Below are 18,407 nucleotides of genomic sequence, written 5' to 3'. Positions count from 1 at the left end.
TCGCTGAAGACCTCCTGCAGGTCCCAGTACTGCTTGGGTATTGCCTCACCCCCTTTTATATGCATGGTGGCCACCGTGGCTATCGGAGGCCCCTCCCCTGGTTGGTGCTGCATGCAATGTTCCAGACAAAAGTCTGACCCAAACGTGATGCACCTCTGGTGCCAACTGATGGAGGGGTCGTGGCGCGCCAGCCAGCTCATGCCCAAGACGATGGGGGGGTCTGAGATGGTGGTGACGTTGAACGCCAGTGTCTCTGAGTGCCTTCCCACCGTCATTCTCATGGGGGGGGTTTGATGTGTGATGGCCCCTCCCAGCAGCTCCCTGCCGTCAATGGTTGCTACGTGCAGAGGAAAATCCAACTGCAAAAGCTGGATTTGGTGCTCTTCTGCAAAGCTTCTCGAGAAGAAGTTGGCGGACGCCCCACTGTCAATTAAGGCGAGGACCGTCAGGGGATAGCCATTTGGGAGCGTTAGCGTCACTTCTAGAACCACTCCTGCTCTGGGAGGGGTGGGCTGGCTCTGCACCTCTCTGTGCGGGTGGGCGGGCTGGGGCTGTTGTCTGCTGACTGTGCCTGGCTGCTGCCCCTTGTCTCCTGCAGCCAGGCTTTCCCGTTTCCCTGCTGTGGTGCTGCGTCAGTGGGGGAGGGCACCACCGTTCCCGCCTTTCCTTGCCACTCCCTGCGATGTGGGCAGTCTCTGACGAGATGCTGGGGTGAGTTGCAGAGAAAGCAATTCCCGCCCCTTCCCTCCTTGCGTCTTGGCGCCGCTGGGGTTTGAAAAGCCCGCGCGCGCGCGCTATCAATCTGCATGGGCTCCTGGTCCTGGCTGGCTCCAGGCGTGGCCTGAAAGGGTTGTTGAGGGAGTGGCTTCTCCTGCGACCGTGGGAACCAAGCCCGCTTTGCGCGCGTCGCTTGCTTGTCGTTCCACCGGGATTCCTGCCTCACCCCCACCGCCAGAGCTGCTTTGCTCAGCTGATCCATAGTACTGGGCTTTGGACCTCTCGAGAGTTCATCCTTCACCTCCTCGCTCAAACCCAAGTAAAACGCAGCTTGCATGGGAGGCGAATCCAAAACCCACCCCAGTCTGTGCACCAGCATGGTGAATTTCGCCCAATATGCGCGAACTGTCATATTTCCTTGGCGTAAATTATGCAGTTCCTCCTTAGTCTGGTCCAAATGACTATCGGACGAATACATCGTCCTCAAACCTTCTAGAAATTGTTGGACATTTTTCATGCAAGGATTCTTGGTTGCGATTAATGGTCTTAGCCACTCCCTGGCTGCTCCGGTGAGATGTTCCACAATAAACGCTACTCTGTGCTCATCATCGGGGAACTCATTCTGGTGCAGCTCAAGAGCATACACGATCTCAGTCTCAAAGCCCTGAAACTCCTTCGGGTCTCCATTGAACTTGCTTACAAGGGTCCCTGCTCTCCTTCCTGGCAGCACTTGGACTTGGGGAGCCCCTCCCGCCTTGTTTTTCTCTGCATCCAGCTTGTTTTGGAGGTCTACCGCCACCGCCCTTAAATGCTGCTCTTTTTCCTGGAGCTCTCTCACCTGTTCCGCAAGTTGTAGCCGGTCGTCCTGGACCTTCTTAGTCTCCTCTTTAGCTGCCTTCAATTCTCCCTGCGCCTGCAGCGACAGCTGTTGCAGTTCTAGCTGGGCTTGCTCAGCGATCTGCCGCCACTTCTCCGCCTCGGACACGCTCATCCCGGCAACTCCGAAGTAGCCCAAAAATGATTAGGAGGTTGCTGTCACAGTGGCCGGAGTGGACTACTTCAGAGTAACGACACTACGCAGCTCTGCATTTTATTCTTTTATTGGTGCTGCGTATTTACAGTGCACAAGTCATTGCTATTTACACGGAGCGATGTTGTCAGTCGGTTTCAGAACCTCCTAATGGCTTTTGGCGCGTCTTTCTCCAACACAAAAGCTTTGGCAGACCCATCCTCTTGCCCCTCCTCTTCCTGCGTAATTCTGGAGTTGGAGGGATGGGTCTTCCCCCCTTGCTTGCCCCTTCCTGTCCCACCTGGGACCCTGGCTCCTCTACCTTGCCTGAGCCTCGGACACGACTTCCTGCTTCCCCACTGGAATCGGAACTCTCCCTGCTTTCCCCTTTGCTCGGGGACGGGCTTGAACTCAGGAGGGGAGGGACTTCGCGATATCCCCTGTCCCTCACAGCAATAAAAAAAAATTATGGAAGATGAAAAACTTTTTAAAAATAACAAACAAATGAATAAAATAAATAAAACAGCAGAGTTGCTGAAGAGAGCAAAAATCTGCTTTCTGTCCTTCCCATGTGCCTTACTGGGTTTAGCAGGGGCTTAGTCTTTTTCTTTGCAATATTATATTCCTCCTTAATCGGCTGTGTATAGTGGCACACAACCATATCCTTCAATTGCCATTTGGCAGTTTGGGGTTTTACATCTTCTGTCATCTAATACCTTTTGTATAGTTCTGCGACAGAGCAGATTTGCATTGTTGGGAGTTTCCAAATATAATTGCAATATATGCAATTGTAACTAAGCCCTCGGTGCCTTCCAAGGCTTGTGTTTTATTATGAAGCCCTAAGAGCAATTCCCAAAGCCCAAGTCTACCTACCACCCCATGTCAACTTAGAACACACCCAAGGACATGCCCCAGAATTCTCTGCAATCTGCAGGTATTGCAGAAGAGATGTCCAGGAGTCTATAGCAGACAGGTCAACATGACAGATTTCATATCCATTGCTTTACATCAGGGGTTGCCAATCCAGCATCTGCAAAGGTTTTCACTGGTGTCCTAGTCCTGGTATCCCAAACTCTGAGGTTTCTTTCTTTTAAAAAAAAAGTAAATCTGGCCCTCCTAGAAAGACAGTTATGGGGCAAAATATGCAGGTACCTTTATGTTAAATGAGAGTGAGTGTGGCCACCTTGCATACCAAGGAATGCTCTGTGCTGCTGTTAGACTGCAACAGCACCAATGCATGTGTGTGTGAAATCAATATTGCATAATCTCTACAATCCAGAATAGCAGAACATAGATAAGGTTGCCATTGGGGGCTGTCTCTTAATTTTGTGTTATGCCATGCCCCCCCCCACACAGCACCTGTTTCTTGACTGATGCTCTAGCACTCTCAGCATTTGAAAAATGTATCCACTGGTCCAAAAAGCCCCTGCACTTCAAATCCATTGCACCCATATTCGATCCACACATCACCACAGCAGCAGATTTCCCCACGGTCAGTCTGGGTGGCATCTTCACAGCAGGCAGAAGCTGCTTGGAAAGGAACCACGTTGTGAACCGTGCACACATGAGGTTCCTCCACCTAGACACTGAGGTTGTATATAATGTTACTCCCGTTAAAATTAATGGACATAAGTAACTTGGCTACATTCGTTTTGTGGGGTCTGCTCTGAACAGAACTTAAGTTGAATGCAACCCACTGCCATGTAATAAGAAGTTATCTCAGCCAAGGCCTCACCTGCATCAGGTGTGTGTTAGCTGCTCCTGTTGCCATATTATCATTCACCCTGTTATGCTGTATGACGATGTTACACGGGCACAACAGTCATTGCCCCAATGGCCCAGGGATTTGTTTCTGCAAAGGAACAGATGTCCCCGGAGCACGGGGTACCCAGCATAGCTGCCAAGTTTTCACTTTTCTCGCGAGGAAGCCTATTCAGCATAAGGGAAAATCCCTTTTAAAAAGGGATAACTTGGCAGCTATGGTACCCAGCGCGGGGCGGGCAGCTGCCCCCCCAGAAGCAAAAAGATCTAAAAATTAAATGGTTGTGGCCCGGACCTCTCCGCTGCGCACGGGAGAGCCCGGTGAGTGACGATGAGCGGCCACGGCCCTCCTTTGGCGGGACGAAATAAGGGGGGGCGAGGAGCCGAGCTGCAGTGGCAGCGGCCGCCTTTCCACCCCGGCACGAGCACGCGGCGGGAACGTGGGAAAAGGGGGAGAGGTGGCAGCGGGGGATGGGAGGCGGTGGCACGCTCCCCTCCCTCGCTCGCTTGGCGGTGCCGGCTGCTGGATGGGTTGCGGGGGGGGGGAGGCAGGCATGGAGGGAAGCGCTCAGCTGTGCTGCGCTGCGCTGCGCTGCGCTGCGCTCGGTTCCGCTGCGGTGTGCCTGCCTCCTTCACCACACGGCGGGGAAGGAAGATGCGCAAAGGAGAGGGATAAATGCTGCAGAATATAAATATTCCCCCCCGGCTTGGCTCACAGCCCCCGCCTGCTCGCCGCCGCGTTCGCTTTGCCTCGCCACCGTCACGGTCGCCACTTTGTGGCGCCTAGGTGAGACCGGAGTCAGTTTCACCTGGGCTCCGTAGCCCACCCACGTCCCCACTTTGTGGCCCCTCCCCTCCCATGCCTTGGCCCCGCCCCTTGCCCCCCTAGTTTTGATCCTGGGTACGCCCCTGCCCCGGAGTTCCAACTCTGTGCTGTAGACAATTCCTTTGCTTTAAAAAAAATGTCTACATCATCCCCTTTTGGCATGCCTGCAGCTTTTCCTGCTGAAATGCTTTGAGGAGTATTGGGAAATAGTCATTGGCTACAGAGAGCTTGGAGGGCATTACAATAAAGGCAGCATAAAGCAGGAGGGGGTGTGTGAGGGGTTACGCCTGTCTTCACTTCTTCTTTTTTCAAGTTACATTTTCTACAGATCAGTTTCATTTGTTGAGACATTAGTGTTACATTAGGAAGAAAACGGGGGAAGAGGTGGAGAGGGCCATGGTGAGTGCGGGTGGGGTCGGGTGGCAATGTTTCTATTTTACTTAACGTATGTGTGGGGTTTTATGTCAGCGTCACTTGTGCAGGTTCTCTATGCTATTTGCTTGTGTTCCTTTGATGGTGAGAGAGGTTGGGGTTGGCCTAGGGTGTGGTTGTCTGTTTATGGTTGGCTGTGATTAATTTTGTTTTCGTGTGTCAGTGGGATGGATGGGTGTTTTTGGATCAGGTTAGCCCAGGCATCCCCAAGCTGCGGCCCTCCAGATGTTTTGGCCTACAACTCCCATGATTCCTAGCTAACAGGACCAGTGGTCGGGGAAGATGGGAATTGTAGTCCAAAACATCTGGAGGGCCAAAGTTTGGGGATGCCTGGGTTAGCACAAGGCTGCCCTCGAGAACATACTCTCCAATTCGTTATCACTTACCTCTTGTCATGAGGTCAGCACACTGTGCATTTTCCTGCCCTGTCTCCGCATCGTTTGCTGCTTCTATGTCAATTTTATTGGCACTTTTGTTTTCTTTAGTTCTTGTGCCTCCCTTCTGGTTGTGTGTTTCCTTCCCTATTCTATGCAATATGCTCTCTGGAGGCTACACATTGAAGAGTGATACAGTGGTACCTTGGTTCTCAAACTTAATCCGTTCTGGAAATCTGTCCCAAAACTAAAGCGTTCCAAAACCAAGGTGCACTTTCCTATACAAAGTAATGCAAAACGAACTTATCCGTTCCAGACTTTTAAAAACAACCCCTAAAACAGCAATTTAACATGCATTTTACTATCTAACAAGACCATTGATCCATAAAATGAAAGCAATAATCAATGTACTGTACTATAAAATAAATAAAAGAGTATTGTAGATGATAAAAATTAAAGACCTGCACTGATAATAGTCATTGTTTGGATGGGGGGCTTTTATCCATTTCCGCAGTCACACAATGAATCAATCAATCAATCAATCAATCAGTAGCTGGACTGGGATCCACACAGTCACAAAAACAAATTAACTGAAAAAGCCTCAAAACAAAAAAGCAAAATAAATAGTAAAAACAAAAGCACCAAATATAAGCTCCAAATATCACCTCAGAACATTGCAATCGGAAACGGAAAGCTTGAATTACAACCGGGGGGGGGGGCAAATTAGCAGCGCAACAGGAAACACAGGGGAATGCAAATTAGCAGCACAACAGGAAACAGGGGGACTCAAAACTGAGCATGTCCGGCTCCCGAAAAAAGTTTAAAAACGGGAACACCTACTTCCGGTTTTGTAGCGTTCTGGTTCCAAGTTGTTCGTGAACTAAGCTGTTCAAAAACCGGGGTACCACTGTAATGGCAACCCATCTGCTATGAAACTGGTTGCACGTCTGGGCCCAATTTAAAGTCTCAAATGGTTTGGACCAGGTTATCTGCACCTGTAATAAACCTGCCCAGTCAGCCACAGTGGCTCGGCTCGCAGTCCTGCCATCAGAGTGAATTAGTCTGGAGGTTCAGAAGAGACAGACTCTTTTCAGTGGTGGTCCTTGCTTGCTGATGCTGGTCTGGACTTCTAGGCTGGAAACCTATACAGACTAAAAGCCCCTTTGAACACAAAGCAGGGCACCACATTGCCTACCCTTGCTCAGGAGCATCCCTTGCCACCATGACACATGGGAATTATATTTTGGGCAGCAGGATCATAGGTAAAAGATGGGCTTTCTCACCCACCACCCCACTGCTGAGGTACAGCCTCTGTTTAGCCTTATGAAAGTCAAGGGACACAGCGCATTTCAAATCTGTACTTACATACGAGTGAGATATTTGGGTCTTTTTTGGGGTGGGGGAGCAGAAATCAAGGCCCCACATTGGTCTGAATTAAACTGGGTCTTGCCCAAAGTTGACCAAGGTGTACCGACCACCTATCCAAAACATCAAAGCAATTCCCCCCTCCCCTCTAATATAAAGCTCAACCGGGTGACCTTGGGCCAATCATTGTCTCTCAGCTTTACCTACTTTGCAGGGCTGTTGTACGAATACCATGATGGGAGGGATGAACTCCACCTTGGGCACCTTGGCAGGAAAGGTGGGGTATAAATGTAATAAACAAATACTAGTCAATGGTCAAGTCACATCCCTAATCTAGCCAACAGAATTTCGTTGGGAGCTGCTCTTTTTTTGAAATTATATTGTGGGCAGCTATGGCTTTATAACTGCTGCCGAGTAAATACTTGAGAAGCTCCCCGGAATTTATTTGGCTGAGCAGATCTACAAGCATGGCTTGATGGGATCACCTTTACTGCTAATTCCATTTCATTAGCTTGTCACAAACATTTGTTCAAGCAATTACTTTTAGTTAACTAGAACATCTGTGGAAGCCGAATGTTGTGCCAAGGCCTATTTGACTGTCTCAAGGCATAATTCCTCATAAGTGCATAAGAACCACATCAAGCCAAACACACTCCAAAATAGTGCTTCGAACTGTGACTACTAACTACTCTGTACTTGTGTTGACAATTGTCCAGCACAGATGCAAATTTGCACAAAAGGCAGCATTTTTACAGACATTCTACATACACTGGAATTCTGCTTACGTCAACTAATTTGCACCACTTCTCGGCAACATAAACAAGCGGCAAGGCATTAATTTTGCAAGTGTCAGACATATTTTGCAACTGTTATCAGCAAACAATTTACATAAGCTTTCCTGTTGTCCATTTATGTTTCACATCGTCTGGTCAGAGATGTTCTGATCAAGGCACGGTAAGGAAGCCAAACAAGAGACAGTTCAAATGGCTAATTGCAACCTAGCAATTATTAAAAGCAAATGATTTTCATGAGAAAGCAACAATATAGAAGCAGGCAAGTCCCTCCCACCCATGCACAGAAGAACAATCACTTTAAAAGCTTTTGTGGATACCAAAAGTAGGAGAATTAAGAGTCCAAATGGCAGAGGGCACAAGCCACTTCAGATAACGTTCCACATTCTCATGGAAGTTAGATGAAAGATGAAGTCCTTGTATATGCTGCTTATTGTATTCCATGAGTGGGCTCCCAGGTAGCAAAAAAGTAAAATGTTTTTGCCTTTCCTTTGGTCAATTTCATTGTTTTTTTCTGCCAGCGCAATATGCAAAAGTCAGTGCAGTGATTGATCAAAAATAATATAGAAAATTGTTAATGGCCAATTCCTAGTTTTAAATGTGCTTCATAAGCATCCCATTAAGCATTCCAAACCTGCAGTTTGCACCCTGATTCTAAAGAGATGCACTGAATGATATATTATGGCTGCAATCCTATACATACTTACCTGGGAGCAAGCCACTTGATCTCACTGAGGCTTATATGCATAGGATGTCACTGTAAAGGCGCCATTTGCTAGCACAACCAATAAAGTTTAATATGTGAAGTAATTAAGGGTGTTCTGTCTCACTGAAGTTGCATGTCAGCTCTGGGATGCCTCATGGGAAGTGAGTAATGGAATAAATAAATTATGTCAGCATGGATTCATGAGTGCAAGTGTGGTGTAATGGTCAGAAGGGTCAGACTGGCAGAGGCAAACCTAAGGGTTGGTAAAACCAGCCTCTGCTGGGGGCCCAGGCCCAGGGATATGTGCAAAAATCTCCTATCAGCAGTGTTAGAAACTCAGGTATATAAACTAAGCACCAAATGGCTCCTTAAATCGGGGTTAGTTGCCAAAATGGAATGTCTAGTTCCCATTTTGGGGCCAGACGGCTCAAAAGTCATATTTTTTCAGACTGATTTTGGTTCTTGAAATTCGTTGTGTGGTGCAGATAAAATATAACTATCAGAATTCTGCAGGATGTGTTGCTGGTGTGTGAAAACAGGCCAGATCCAAGGATCCCCAGGCGTTCACCTCCAGATGGTTGAGATGCCAGGCGCCAACCTGGTACCTGAGCATCTTCACTTAGTCACAAGTGGCCAAGGGTGCAAGGGACCCTAGTTATGCCTCTGTAGACTGGGGATACCCAAGTTCAAATCACTACTCAACCATGAAGTTCATTGTGTGACCTTTAGCCAGTCATCCTATCTCAGCCTAAAGTCCCATATGGGGTAGCTGTGAGGATGTTATTTGGGGTCAAAACACAGGTGCTGCTTTGAGCTCCTTAGAGGAAAGGCAGAGTATATAAGAAACAAATAAACAACAGGTTTGCATGTTGTTTAGGAACCCATTTCCTGATGGTGACAGTCTCGACAGCAGTGCTGCAGTGGGGAACTTGATGTTGCTGGAATACAAGTCCCATCATCATAACTTTATTCATTTCAAGACTACAAGCTCATGTAAAAAACAACAACTGCAGTATACAAAATCCCAACACAAACAAACAAACAAACAAACAAACAATTAAATGAAAGCAAAAATACAAGAAAGAAAACAAAGTATAGAAGGGGTCATCTGACAAGAAGATTATAAAAGCAGTAAATCATTTTCATAAGAAAGCGTGCCAAAATAGCCAATAGTCTGAAGTTGGCACCTAAAACTCACTGCAGCTTGATTTCACTAGGTGGGTAGTTTTATAACTCTGGTGCCACCAAACTAAAAACACAATTTCTTCTTGAGGAAAATCTGACGCTGTCAGGCACAGGCAGACTTACCTCAGTCGCAAAGATCAGGCAGAAGTATAAGAAATGAAGCGACATTTTAAGTACACAGCCCCCAGGCTGTTTAGGACTTTCCAGAGCAATCCAAATTTCCTTAGTGTCAAGCTGAGGATTGTTGTTGGTGGACTGGGCAGGGGAGACCTCCTGCCCACATCTGCCAGCTAAGCTGGCCTCAGCTTCACTCAGCTCACCAAAGGAGTAGAAGCGCTGGTTGGTGGTTGGATCCCCAGCAGAGGCCAGTAGGAGTCACTTAAATGGGGCATCCTAGAGATGGAGAGGGGCTGGACCTTAAAGATAGCTTGGTAGCCTACTGTCAGCCAGTGGGCGGCTGAGGTTTGAGAGGGAAACTCAAAACTCCCAAGCTTTTTCTTAGCACTTTTTAAGACCTTGCCTATGAGGTAGATTGTTTGGTCAAGAGATGTCAGGGTCCCTAAATCTTCTTGACCTAAAATCCAAGATGGAACGCCTTGAGACCATCTCTGAAGAGGATGGTAGCCAGTGCCCAATAGCTACCAGGTCACAGAAGAAGGCCACATCCAACATCATCCAGAGGACCAAACGTTCCTCACCCTTGTTAAGGTTACATGAATGTATACTGTCAACACCTACTTATTTTAGGGTTATTTTAGCTCTGGCTAAAAATAAATACATTTTTCCAGGCTAGGAGCACAGTTTATACATGAGCTGCTTTTCAACTGTAGATGTTTCTTAGGTGTTTTGACATAAAATGCAAAGGTGTCGGGGAGTAAGAACAAAATCTCAATATGAAAATTTAATTTCCCCTGCCCTGTCCATTCTTGATAGGCCTAGCTAATATTAGGGAGGAATCAAAGCCGCAGGTTTGTTTTGTAAAGATTTTGCAGCATGACTAGATGCAAGAATTTAAGAACACAAGAAGGGCCTGCTGGATCAGGCCAATGGTCTGTCTAATCCTGCAACCCATTCTCACAGTGGCCAAGCAGATGCATGTGGGAAAACCCACCATCAGGACCTTTGTGCAAGAGCACTCCATGCTCCTGTTTCTTTCTAGCAACTGGTATTCAGAAGCATGACTACACCCAACTGTGGAGACAGAACACAACCATCACGGCTAAAATGTGGTTCTTAAATGTAAGCATCACATTCTTAAATATACTTCTGTTAGAGGAGCCATGCTGATTTAGGGAGGAGGTTGCTGTGTCAAGTTTGCTAGAAGACCTGGGAAGCAGCCTGAAGCCCAGAACAATCTGCCCCAAGGACTGCACAGGCCCCAAACACCCGTATTTAGCCCCAAAGTAGCTGGTAATTAATGCTGTAAGTTAGCATTAAGTCTACTCAAGTCAGGGACAGACTGGCTGGTGAGGAGACACTGAGGAAAGCACATTAGATCTCAATACGTTTGGAGATACCACGGACAGCAGCTACTTCTACCTTCTCCTAAAACAGTATTTCCCAAACTTGGGTCTCCAGCTTAGACCACAACACTCATCAACCCCAGCTAGCAGGACAGGTGGTCAGGAATGATGGGAGCTGTAGTTCAAAAACAGCTGGAGGCCCAAGTTTGGGAAACACTTGTCCGAAAATATCCTTTGAGAGGACACTGTGCCTTTGAGACAGCAGAATGCATCTTTGGCTGATGAGAAAAGATGGATCTGTATTTCACTACATTCATAGTAATACTAATTTGATTGAAACATCTGAATGCATGTTTTCTTTGGTTTGCTGGTCAGATTTTTGGTAGCCTGTTGGACTTATGGAAGTATCTCATCTGGCAGGTTGGAATCCTTCGCTCCTACAGTAAATTTCTTACTGCTCAAGTTTATTCATAAAGTAGATGTGTTTAGTGGAATAGATGGCAGTGGCAAGTGCATTTTTCTTAGTTATTAAGAGAAACACCACTGCCAAATTATAAGTAAAAATCATTTATCAGCAACCCTCTATGTTTCTTATTTCCATCTTGGGGAACTCGGTACTAGACAGGTTAGGGAACAGGCTACTAATATCCAGCAATAGCTATAGTTGAGGCTTTGTAGCACTGACTAGAGCAAATCTTACCCCAACAGAAAGGGAACCTGACTCTTTAAATTTTTAACATCTAAGGAAAACCAACCATGTTGGGCAATTGAAAACAGAGACCATTCTATAATGCCGTTATATCATCTTTTTTTACTAAAACATTTGGGAATCCTTTGGTTAATTTTTCTTTTATGCAACAGTTTTTGAACCAATATTTTATAAATGAGGATAAGAAGCACTTAAACAGAAAATGTCAGTTGGCCTGAAATGAACTTGCATTTCCTGCTGTTATCCAGGTCAATATCAGTTTATCATGCAGACTGAGAAATGTTAAGCTGTTAAGCAGTATTTTTTATCTTTTAGAGGGATCTGCAGGTGAAAATAAGTGCAGGGCAGAATCCTAAGTATATGTACTTAGAAGCAAAGTCCCATTGAAATCAATGAGTCTTGGTTCTGAGAAACATGGCTAGGGCCAGGCTGCAAAACTAACAGCCCCATACAGAAATATAATGGATTTGCAGAAAGTAATTACCAAATCCATAATTCAGGCTACAATCCTTTACTGACATACCTATGAATATGCCCCAGTTAACTCAATGGGACTTACTCCTGAGAAGACACACACAGAACTGCAGCGTTAAAAATAATAATCTAGTGTTTGCCAAGTCTGAATTTCAAATAAGACATTTCTGAAACTGAATAAAGTTTAACTTGTTTAGATGTTTGTAGAGAATGAACTTCTACTGCTGATGTCAAATTTACCCATTACTGGGGGAAAATATTGTGACCAAAACAAAACAAAACAAAACACCGCACACCATATGACCTCAAAAGAGTCAGGTGCCATTTGGTGATTATATATATATATATATATATATATATATATATATCTGATGCTGCTTCACTAGAACCTGTACACTGAGTCTGTACAATCTGTTGGCTGCTATTGAGTGACTGCAGCTGAAGCTTAGAACTGGTTTTGTGTCCTGGCTGTTTACAACCTGGCAAAACCCAGGACAAAGCTGACTCCCATTGGATGACTTCTCATTTTACCACAAAGACATGAATTCACAGAAACAATGCCACATTTTCCATTTCACTCAACAGTCAAAAGTCTGGTTCCTTGAGATTCGATCATATCCGGTCAAAATCTTCCTCCCTCTCCAGACTGGAATTTCAAGTTATCTTCCAGCTGAGTGATGGCACTGAAATTTGGGACGGAAGGGGGTTAAGAAATGGCATCTGCCAACTGTGAAAACAATGAGCCAAAGTCAAATTCCCTTAAATCTGGATATAGTAGACAACGACTGGCCTTAGCATCAGCATTCCACATCGCCAAGTGGTCTCCACTTCCACTGCCTGCCCCCTCCCAGAGCTTATCCCAGCAAAGGTGATGTGGCCTCAGAGAGGGCAAGTGTGGAGGGTTTCTGTAGAAGCAGAGGGTCTCTTCAAGACTTGGGTGCTCCTTAGGAGCATCAATTGCAACTGTGGGAGCTGGGAAGTAGAGTTCCCTACATATCTCAGAGACACAAGAAACTCCCAGACTCCCGAGGCACAACTGATGCACTGCAAGTGTGCTCAGGCAGTGGTGGAGCATATGCCCACGCTGCCCAGGTCGGGCGCACTCCCGAGGGGCGCAGGGCACGGAGGGTGCCCTCCTAGGCACAGGATAGCCGATTGGGTGCACAGAGTGGCATGCGTGCCCTGGAGCCGGGGTGCGGAGCGAGCCGCCAATGGAGGACAGCCTCTCCCAGCTGTCAAAATGAAGGGGGAAGGCCACCGGCAAAGCGTTGCAGCTCCCCCCTTCCCCCGGCAGCTCAGGGTAGGCTTGGGAGTTGCAGGTCAAATGTCACCCCCCCCAAGCAAAGACACCCAGGGCAGTCCACCCCCACCGCACCCCTTTCCTCCGCCCCTGTGCTCAGGTCTTATAAATCATTTCTCCACTGCTTAATCTCCCCACACCGCCCTCCCTCATTACTGTTGACGGGGTATGACTGGGGAGAGGAGGGTACTAGCAGGGAGGGTTGGGGAAAAATTCCTTTGGGGTAGGTCTTCCTGAGTTTTCACCAAAAGTGCAAGGGAAAACTGGGCTACTTAAGAAGGTAAGCAAGCAGAAATGCACCCACCTCTACTTTAAATCAAAACGTACATATATAAAGAATACAACATTCTTGAATAAATCACAAGCTTTTGGTTTTATGCAGCCTGAATAATCATTTCTCCTGTAGGCTAAGGCTACTACCCTATTGCATGCTTCCTTGGGTATAAAGTTCAGCTGAAGTAAATGTCGCTTCTGAATAAATAAGCTCAGGAATCAATGATGTCTCTAAATCACTGCAGAAAAACACACAGCATGAATAGCGCTTTAGAAGCCCAGCTTAGCCTCCTCCCGAAATGAACGAAAGTCTCTGAACTATTCCTAGCTTTGTTTGTGCTACTGTGTTACCCGTCTGTCATTTAGAATAAGCTGGGGAACCTGGCTTGCAAAGTTTGTGTGTGCTAAGTTGCAACGACTGAATTAGGTGCACTGAAACTGATACGGCAAGTGCGTTCATGTGGAAAGAAAAGCTGCCCCCCCCACTCCACTCCACGAGCTAAAGTCAAGTAAAAAGTCAACAGCTTTCCCTTCTAAGCTTCTCTCTTATCTGTCATCCCTCTCTTAATGGGGAGAAATATTAAGGGCTGCTGGGGTGTGGCGTCTCCTTAAGAAGGAACCCTTGCATGCAGTATGGATGGATATGTGTCGTATTTCCAGAGAGTCAGGTGCTTGGCTTGTGCATCTGGCTAGCAGATGCTGCTTCTGTGAGGCTTGCACAGTTTGTCAATGCTGTATTTTCTCAACGTGCCATGTGTTTCCTTGTAAGAAGAATCTCCTGACCATCCGGGGCTTATCTCCGTGCAAGCAAACTTGGAGAGCCTCATTGCAAGGAATGGGCGTGGGGAGTGTTTGAGATTTCAGGCTTCTTCACTCTGTATTATAAGTCAATGGTGGTGACATCTCGGAGTAGTAGGCTCTGCTGGGTGGCTGCTGAAGGCTCCAGGATCTCAAGGGAGCCCAACTTGTGTTGGCTGCTGGACCAGCTGTCCCTGGGAAATATGGGACTCAAAGGGTGGTGGTGGGGGCCAGCATCTCTGTGCCAACTGCAGCAGCAACACACACCCTCCTCCCCATTCCCTTCTCCTCCTGCTCAGAGTCAGGTGGCAGATTTCTGCTGTTCATGTGCTCATCATAGGAGCTACCTTCTAGGAGCAGAGGTCCCGTCAGTCCCTCCGATATAATATTTGAGGGGACCTCCCCACACAAAGTTGATGGGCATTGCCATCCAAATGTTGTGCATGTGCTACGTTATGTGATTGATTATGCAGGGCAGGGCTTACCTGGACTCTCCAATATTTTATTCAAGTTGGCACCCCAGTGTCCATAAAAGAGGAATGGATGGATGGAAGGAAGGAATGAATGAAGGAAGAAAGACCTATGGTTAGCTTCTTCCTCTAGGAGGTACAATGGTATGGATTGGATCTGCCTCACTGCCCAGAGGGAGATAAGAGAGCACTGGTGTTGAGCGTATGATCAAGAGGGTAAGGGCTGCTTCTGCTGCTAGCCCAGTTCTGGGCAGCCTAGCAGGGAGACATGGAACCCATAGGGCTGTCTGGAAAGCACACAAAAGCCAAAGAAAATGTGGCTGCTCTGTCAGTGCCTTCTCCTCGCTCACCCTGCGACACTGCCCAGAGAGAGCACAAATAACTGCCTCTGCCTACTCAATTGCCCCCTCTCTCTCTGTGTTGAAACAGAGACAACTGGACCTCCTGGGCACAGCCCCCCACCACACTGCTATGCCTAGAGGCAGATTGCGCAGGCATAAAAGGGAGAGGAGCTATTCATGCCCTACCCTCTTGCCAGTTGACCTGCACTTTCTTGCTCTCTCCGGTTGGTGAGAGCTTGATCCAGAAAACCCAACTCTGTGGCACCCGGAGAGTAAAGGCAGGTGAGTATGCGATGGTGTAGCCATGACTTCCACTCACTCACTGATTGGCTGTGGGAAGCCATCTTGCTCACTCACTTGCACCCTCCCTCTGGCCAACAGGAAGTAGGGACTGACTGAGCCCACCAACACCAAGCTGCTCTCCCCCCCCCCCCGTTGCTGCTCAGAGGGGGAAAGAGAGAGAGGGAATAGGGTGAAAAAGCAGAACGAAACCAGCCACACCTTCTGCTCCCCTCACACACTATGGGTGGCACCACAGGGCCCATTCCTCCCCTCTGTGCCACCCAAAGAGAGAGAGAGAGAGGGCAAGGATATGAGCCAGCTGCAAAGGACAGCTTGCTTGCTTGCTTGCTTGCTTGTTTGCTTCCTCCTCCTCTCACTTTGCCTTCACCCTGTACCTGGGAGAGGCAGGAGTCAGCCCAATCCCCACTGCTGCCGTGCCCCAGAAGGGGTGCTCCTCTGGCAAGTGAGAGGAGCAGCTGTGGCGGCAGCCTCCTCTTGTTGACTCACCCCCCTCTTTCTGGGCAGCTCAGTGTGGCGAACTGACTCACAAGCTGGCCCATCCCAACCAACATGCCACTCAGAGGGGAGAAGCTGAGGGTGGCAGCTCTGTGAGTGATCATCTGCATCTGCCCATTGGCTTATTATCTGCTCTCTTTTTGGGCTTTATAATGGTGGGTGTTGTTGCACCGTGTGTGTGTGTGTGTGTGTGTGTGTGTGGCAGGGGGGAGGGAGAAAGAGCAAGTTCTACTTCCTCTCTCTCTCTCTCTCTCTCTCTCTCTCTCTCTCTCTCTCTCTCTCTCTCTCTCGGCAGTGCCATGGGCTCAATCCTCTGCTATCCCCACCATGCAACCCAGAGAGAGAGAGAGAGAGAGAGAGAGAGAGAGAGAATGTGCACACCTGCCACCTCCACTTGCCCTCTCTCTCTTGGCAGGAAGGTGGGGGAATTTGCGCTGGCTGGAAGGTAGCAGGGAAGACAGGGGACCCCCGAAAGGCATATTGATAAAGAGTCCCCCATAACCTGGAATTTGCCCGGCACTAAGTTAAAACGATTGTTTTGTATTTATGTACTTTCATCTTTAAAACATCGACCTGTTAAAGAAAGCGAGCATCTTAAGAAAGCCCATTGTAAGTCCCAGATATGTACTCTAGAAGGGCGGGAGGAACTGCTCTCCCTCCGTCTCCTTCACAGGCACGCATGCACGAATAAAGTGACAGTTCTGCTTTCACAACCCCAGAAAATAGTGCTACCAGAATACTTTCCTCCTCCCCACCCCCGCCACACACACATGCACTTTCCCCTCGAAAAACCCAGATCTCCTCCTGCTGCCTTTCTTTCACTCCCCGTGTGAGCTGAAGTGCCCCAGGAAAGGGTAACGACTCGGCAGCGCTGGGTTGGAGAGAAGCAGACACCCAGGGCTAAGCATCACCTCCCTATGTCCGGTTCCCATAGCAATCAGAGAGACATCGGTTGCCAAGGCAACAACATCCTCCCTCCCAGACAGTATCAGATCAGAGGTACCAACTCGGCTGCGGCCGGCTGCATCTGGAGGGGAGGGTGTGTGGAGGGGAGGAGGGTGTGTACTGGGGGGGGGGAGAGATAGAGAGAGGAGAAGGATATGGCTGGGGAACTGCCGTCACCAAACCCTCGCCTGGCAAACGGCGAACGCTCCTAGGAAGCGTCCGCACAGCCTCCTGTTTCGAGTGAAAGCGTTCCATTGTTTCTCGCCCGCCACTCCAAGCCGCGGAAGTTGGACACTTTCCCCGAATCTTTTCTTTCTTTTGTTTCGCGACGCCTGCTCTTTCCCAGCGACGCGCGCTCGCGCGCTCGCGCACGCACACAAGCAGCCGAGAGCCCTCTCCATCCGCCGTCCACCACGCCCCACAGCTCAACCCTTCCCAACCCCGGCTGCTACCTTCAATACAGCAGATCCTCCAGAGCCCGGAGTGGGTTAGGTCCCCCTTGAGTTTCTTGGGTTGGGTTGGCGACGTCTCGTCCGTGGTGATGTTGGTCCCGTTGCAGATGTTGGCGCTCGAGTAAAGCCAGTAGTCGGTGCCGATGGCGATGGTCATGAGGCTGAAGGCGGCGAAGGCACCCACCGTGGTCAGCAGCAACTGGACCCCACGGTCGCACCACACCATGGTGCTTCATACTCCCCCCGACGGGCTCAGGGGGCAGCAGCAAGACACAGACGCAGCCGAGCACTGCCTTCCCCCCACCGCGCCCGAGCAGCGGCTTCCCCTCCTTCTTCCCCCTCCTCCGGCTCCCCCTCGCCTCCCTCCTTCCATCGACGCAGATCGCAGCGAGGAAGCCAAGACATGGGCGGAGGGGAGGGGGCGAGGAGACAGGGGAAAGGCGCGCCCAGGGGCCCGAAAGGAAAAAGAGGAAAGAAGAAAAAGAAAAGAAAGAAAGTGCTCCTCCAAAAGGTCTCCGCCTCCGGGGGCGCGAGGAACAGCGGCTGCTCCGCCAAGCCCCCTCGGGCGGCGCTGGGTCGGGGCGCTCCCTCGCCTGGCCGCGGGCGCTCTCTCCAGCGTGCTGCGCGCAAGGCGGCACCCGCCACAAATCGCCTCTTCCCGCCGCCTCAACTCCTCGAAGGAGGAGGTGGGGCGTCTCCGAGGGCTCTCGGGAGGCGCCCCCTCCCCGGCTCAGGCTCCGCCTCCTCACCCCACCCCGCCCCACAGGCGCTGGGCAAAAAGCCCCACACGCGCGATTGGAGGGGTGAGAAGCGAGCGCGAGTTTGGCTACGCGCGCGCCAACACCTCTCCAAACAGCAGCCCTCGAGGCGCTCGCCTATAAGTGTGAGTCGACGGAAGGAAATATTTCTAGGCGGAGGAGACATAAAGGGAGAGGGCCAGTAAGATGAAGGATTTCCCCCCCCCCCCGAAAGGGAGGGATTTTTTCAGGAAACAGGTGGCAGCCTAGTTTTGGGGAGTTCGAGGATACTGTTTCAGGACTGCGCCGTTGTGACTCCGAAATTTGGAAGGGTACTCTCCTTCTGCCGCGGGACTTGACGCGCACCTAGGCCGTGCCCGGGCACTGCTCATTTTCAACTGAAAGACAATTGCGCTAAAAGTTTGAGAGGAAGGAGGTGTGCTTGGCTGTTGGTACTTAGTGGCCAATTTGGTACCCGGTT

The 18,407-nt window shown here is 49.1% G+C and overlaps 1 protein-coding gene across 1 annotated transcript in view; it reads right to left on the bottom strand.

Annotated features, from left to right (window-relative positions):
• CACNG4 (calcium voltage-gated channel auxiliary subunit gamma 4) overlaps positions 1–17,434 on the bottom strand; it is an 84,191-nt gene extending 66,757 nt beyond the window's left edge. The window contains exon 1 of the mRNA XM_035104013.2: positions 17,190–17,434. Within this exon, the coding sequence (XP_034959904.1) occupies positions 17,190–17,415 (226 nt within the window). The 5' untranslated portion in view covers positions 17,416–17,434. The remainder of the gene's footprint in view (positions 1–17,189) is intronic.
• Positions 17,435–18,407: the final 973 nt, after the last annotated feature.

The sequence above is a fragment of the Zootoca vivipara genome, chromosome 2 (genome assembly GCF_963506605.1).
Source record: "Zootoca vivipara chromosome 2, rZooViv1.1, whole genome shotgun sequence".
Classification (NCBI taxonomy): domain Eukaryota; kingdom Metazoa; phylum Chordata; class Lepidosauria; order Squamata; family Lacertidae; genus Zootoca; species Zootoca vivipara.
Note: the sequence above shows the minus strand (reverse complement) of the source record. Positions and strands in the feature narration are given on the sequence as shown.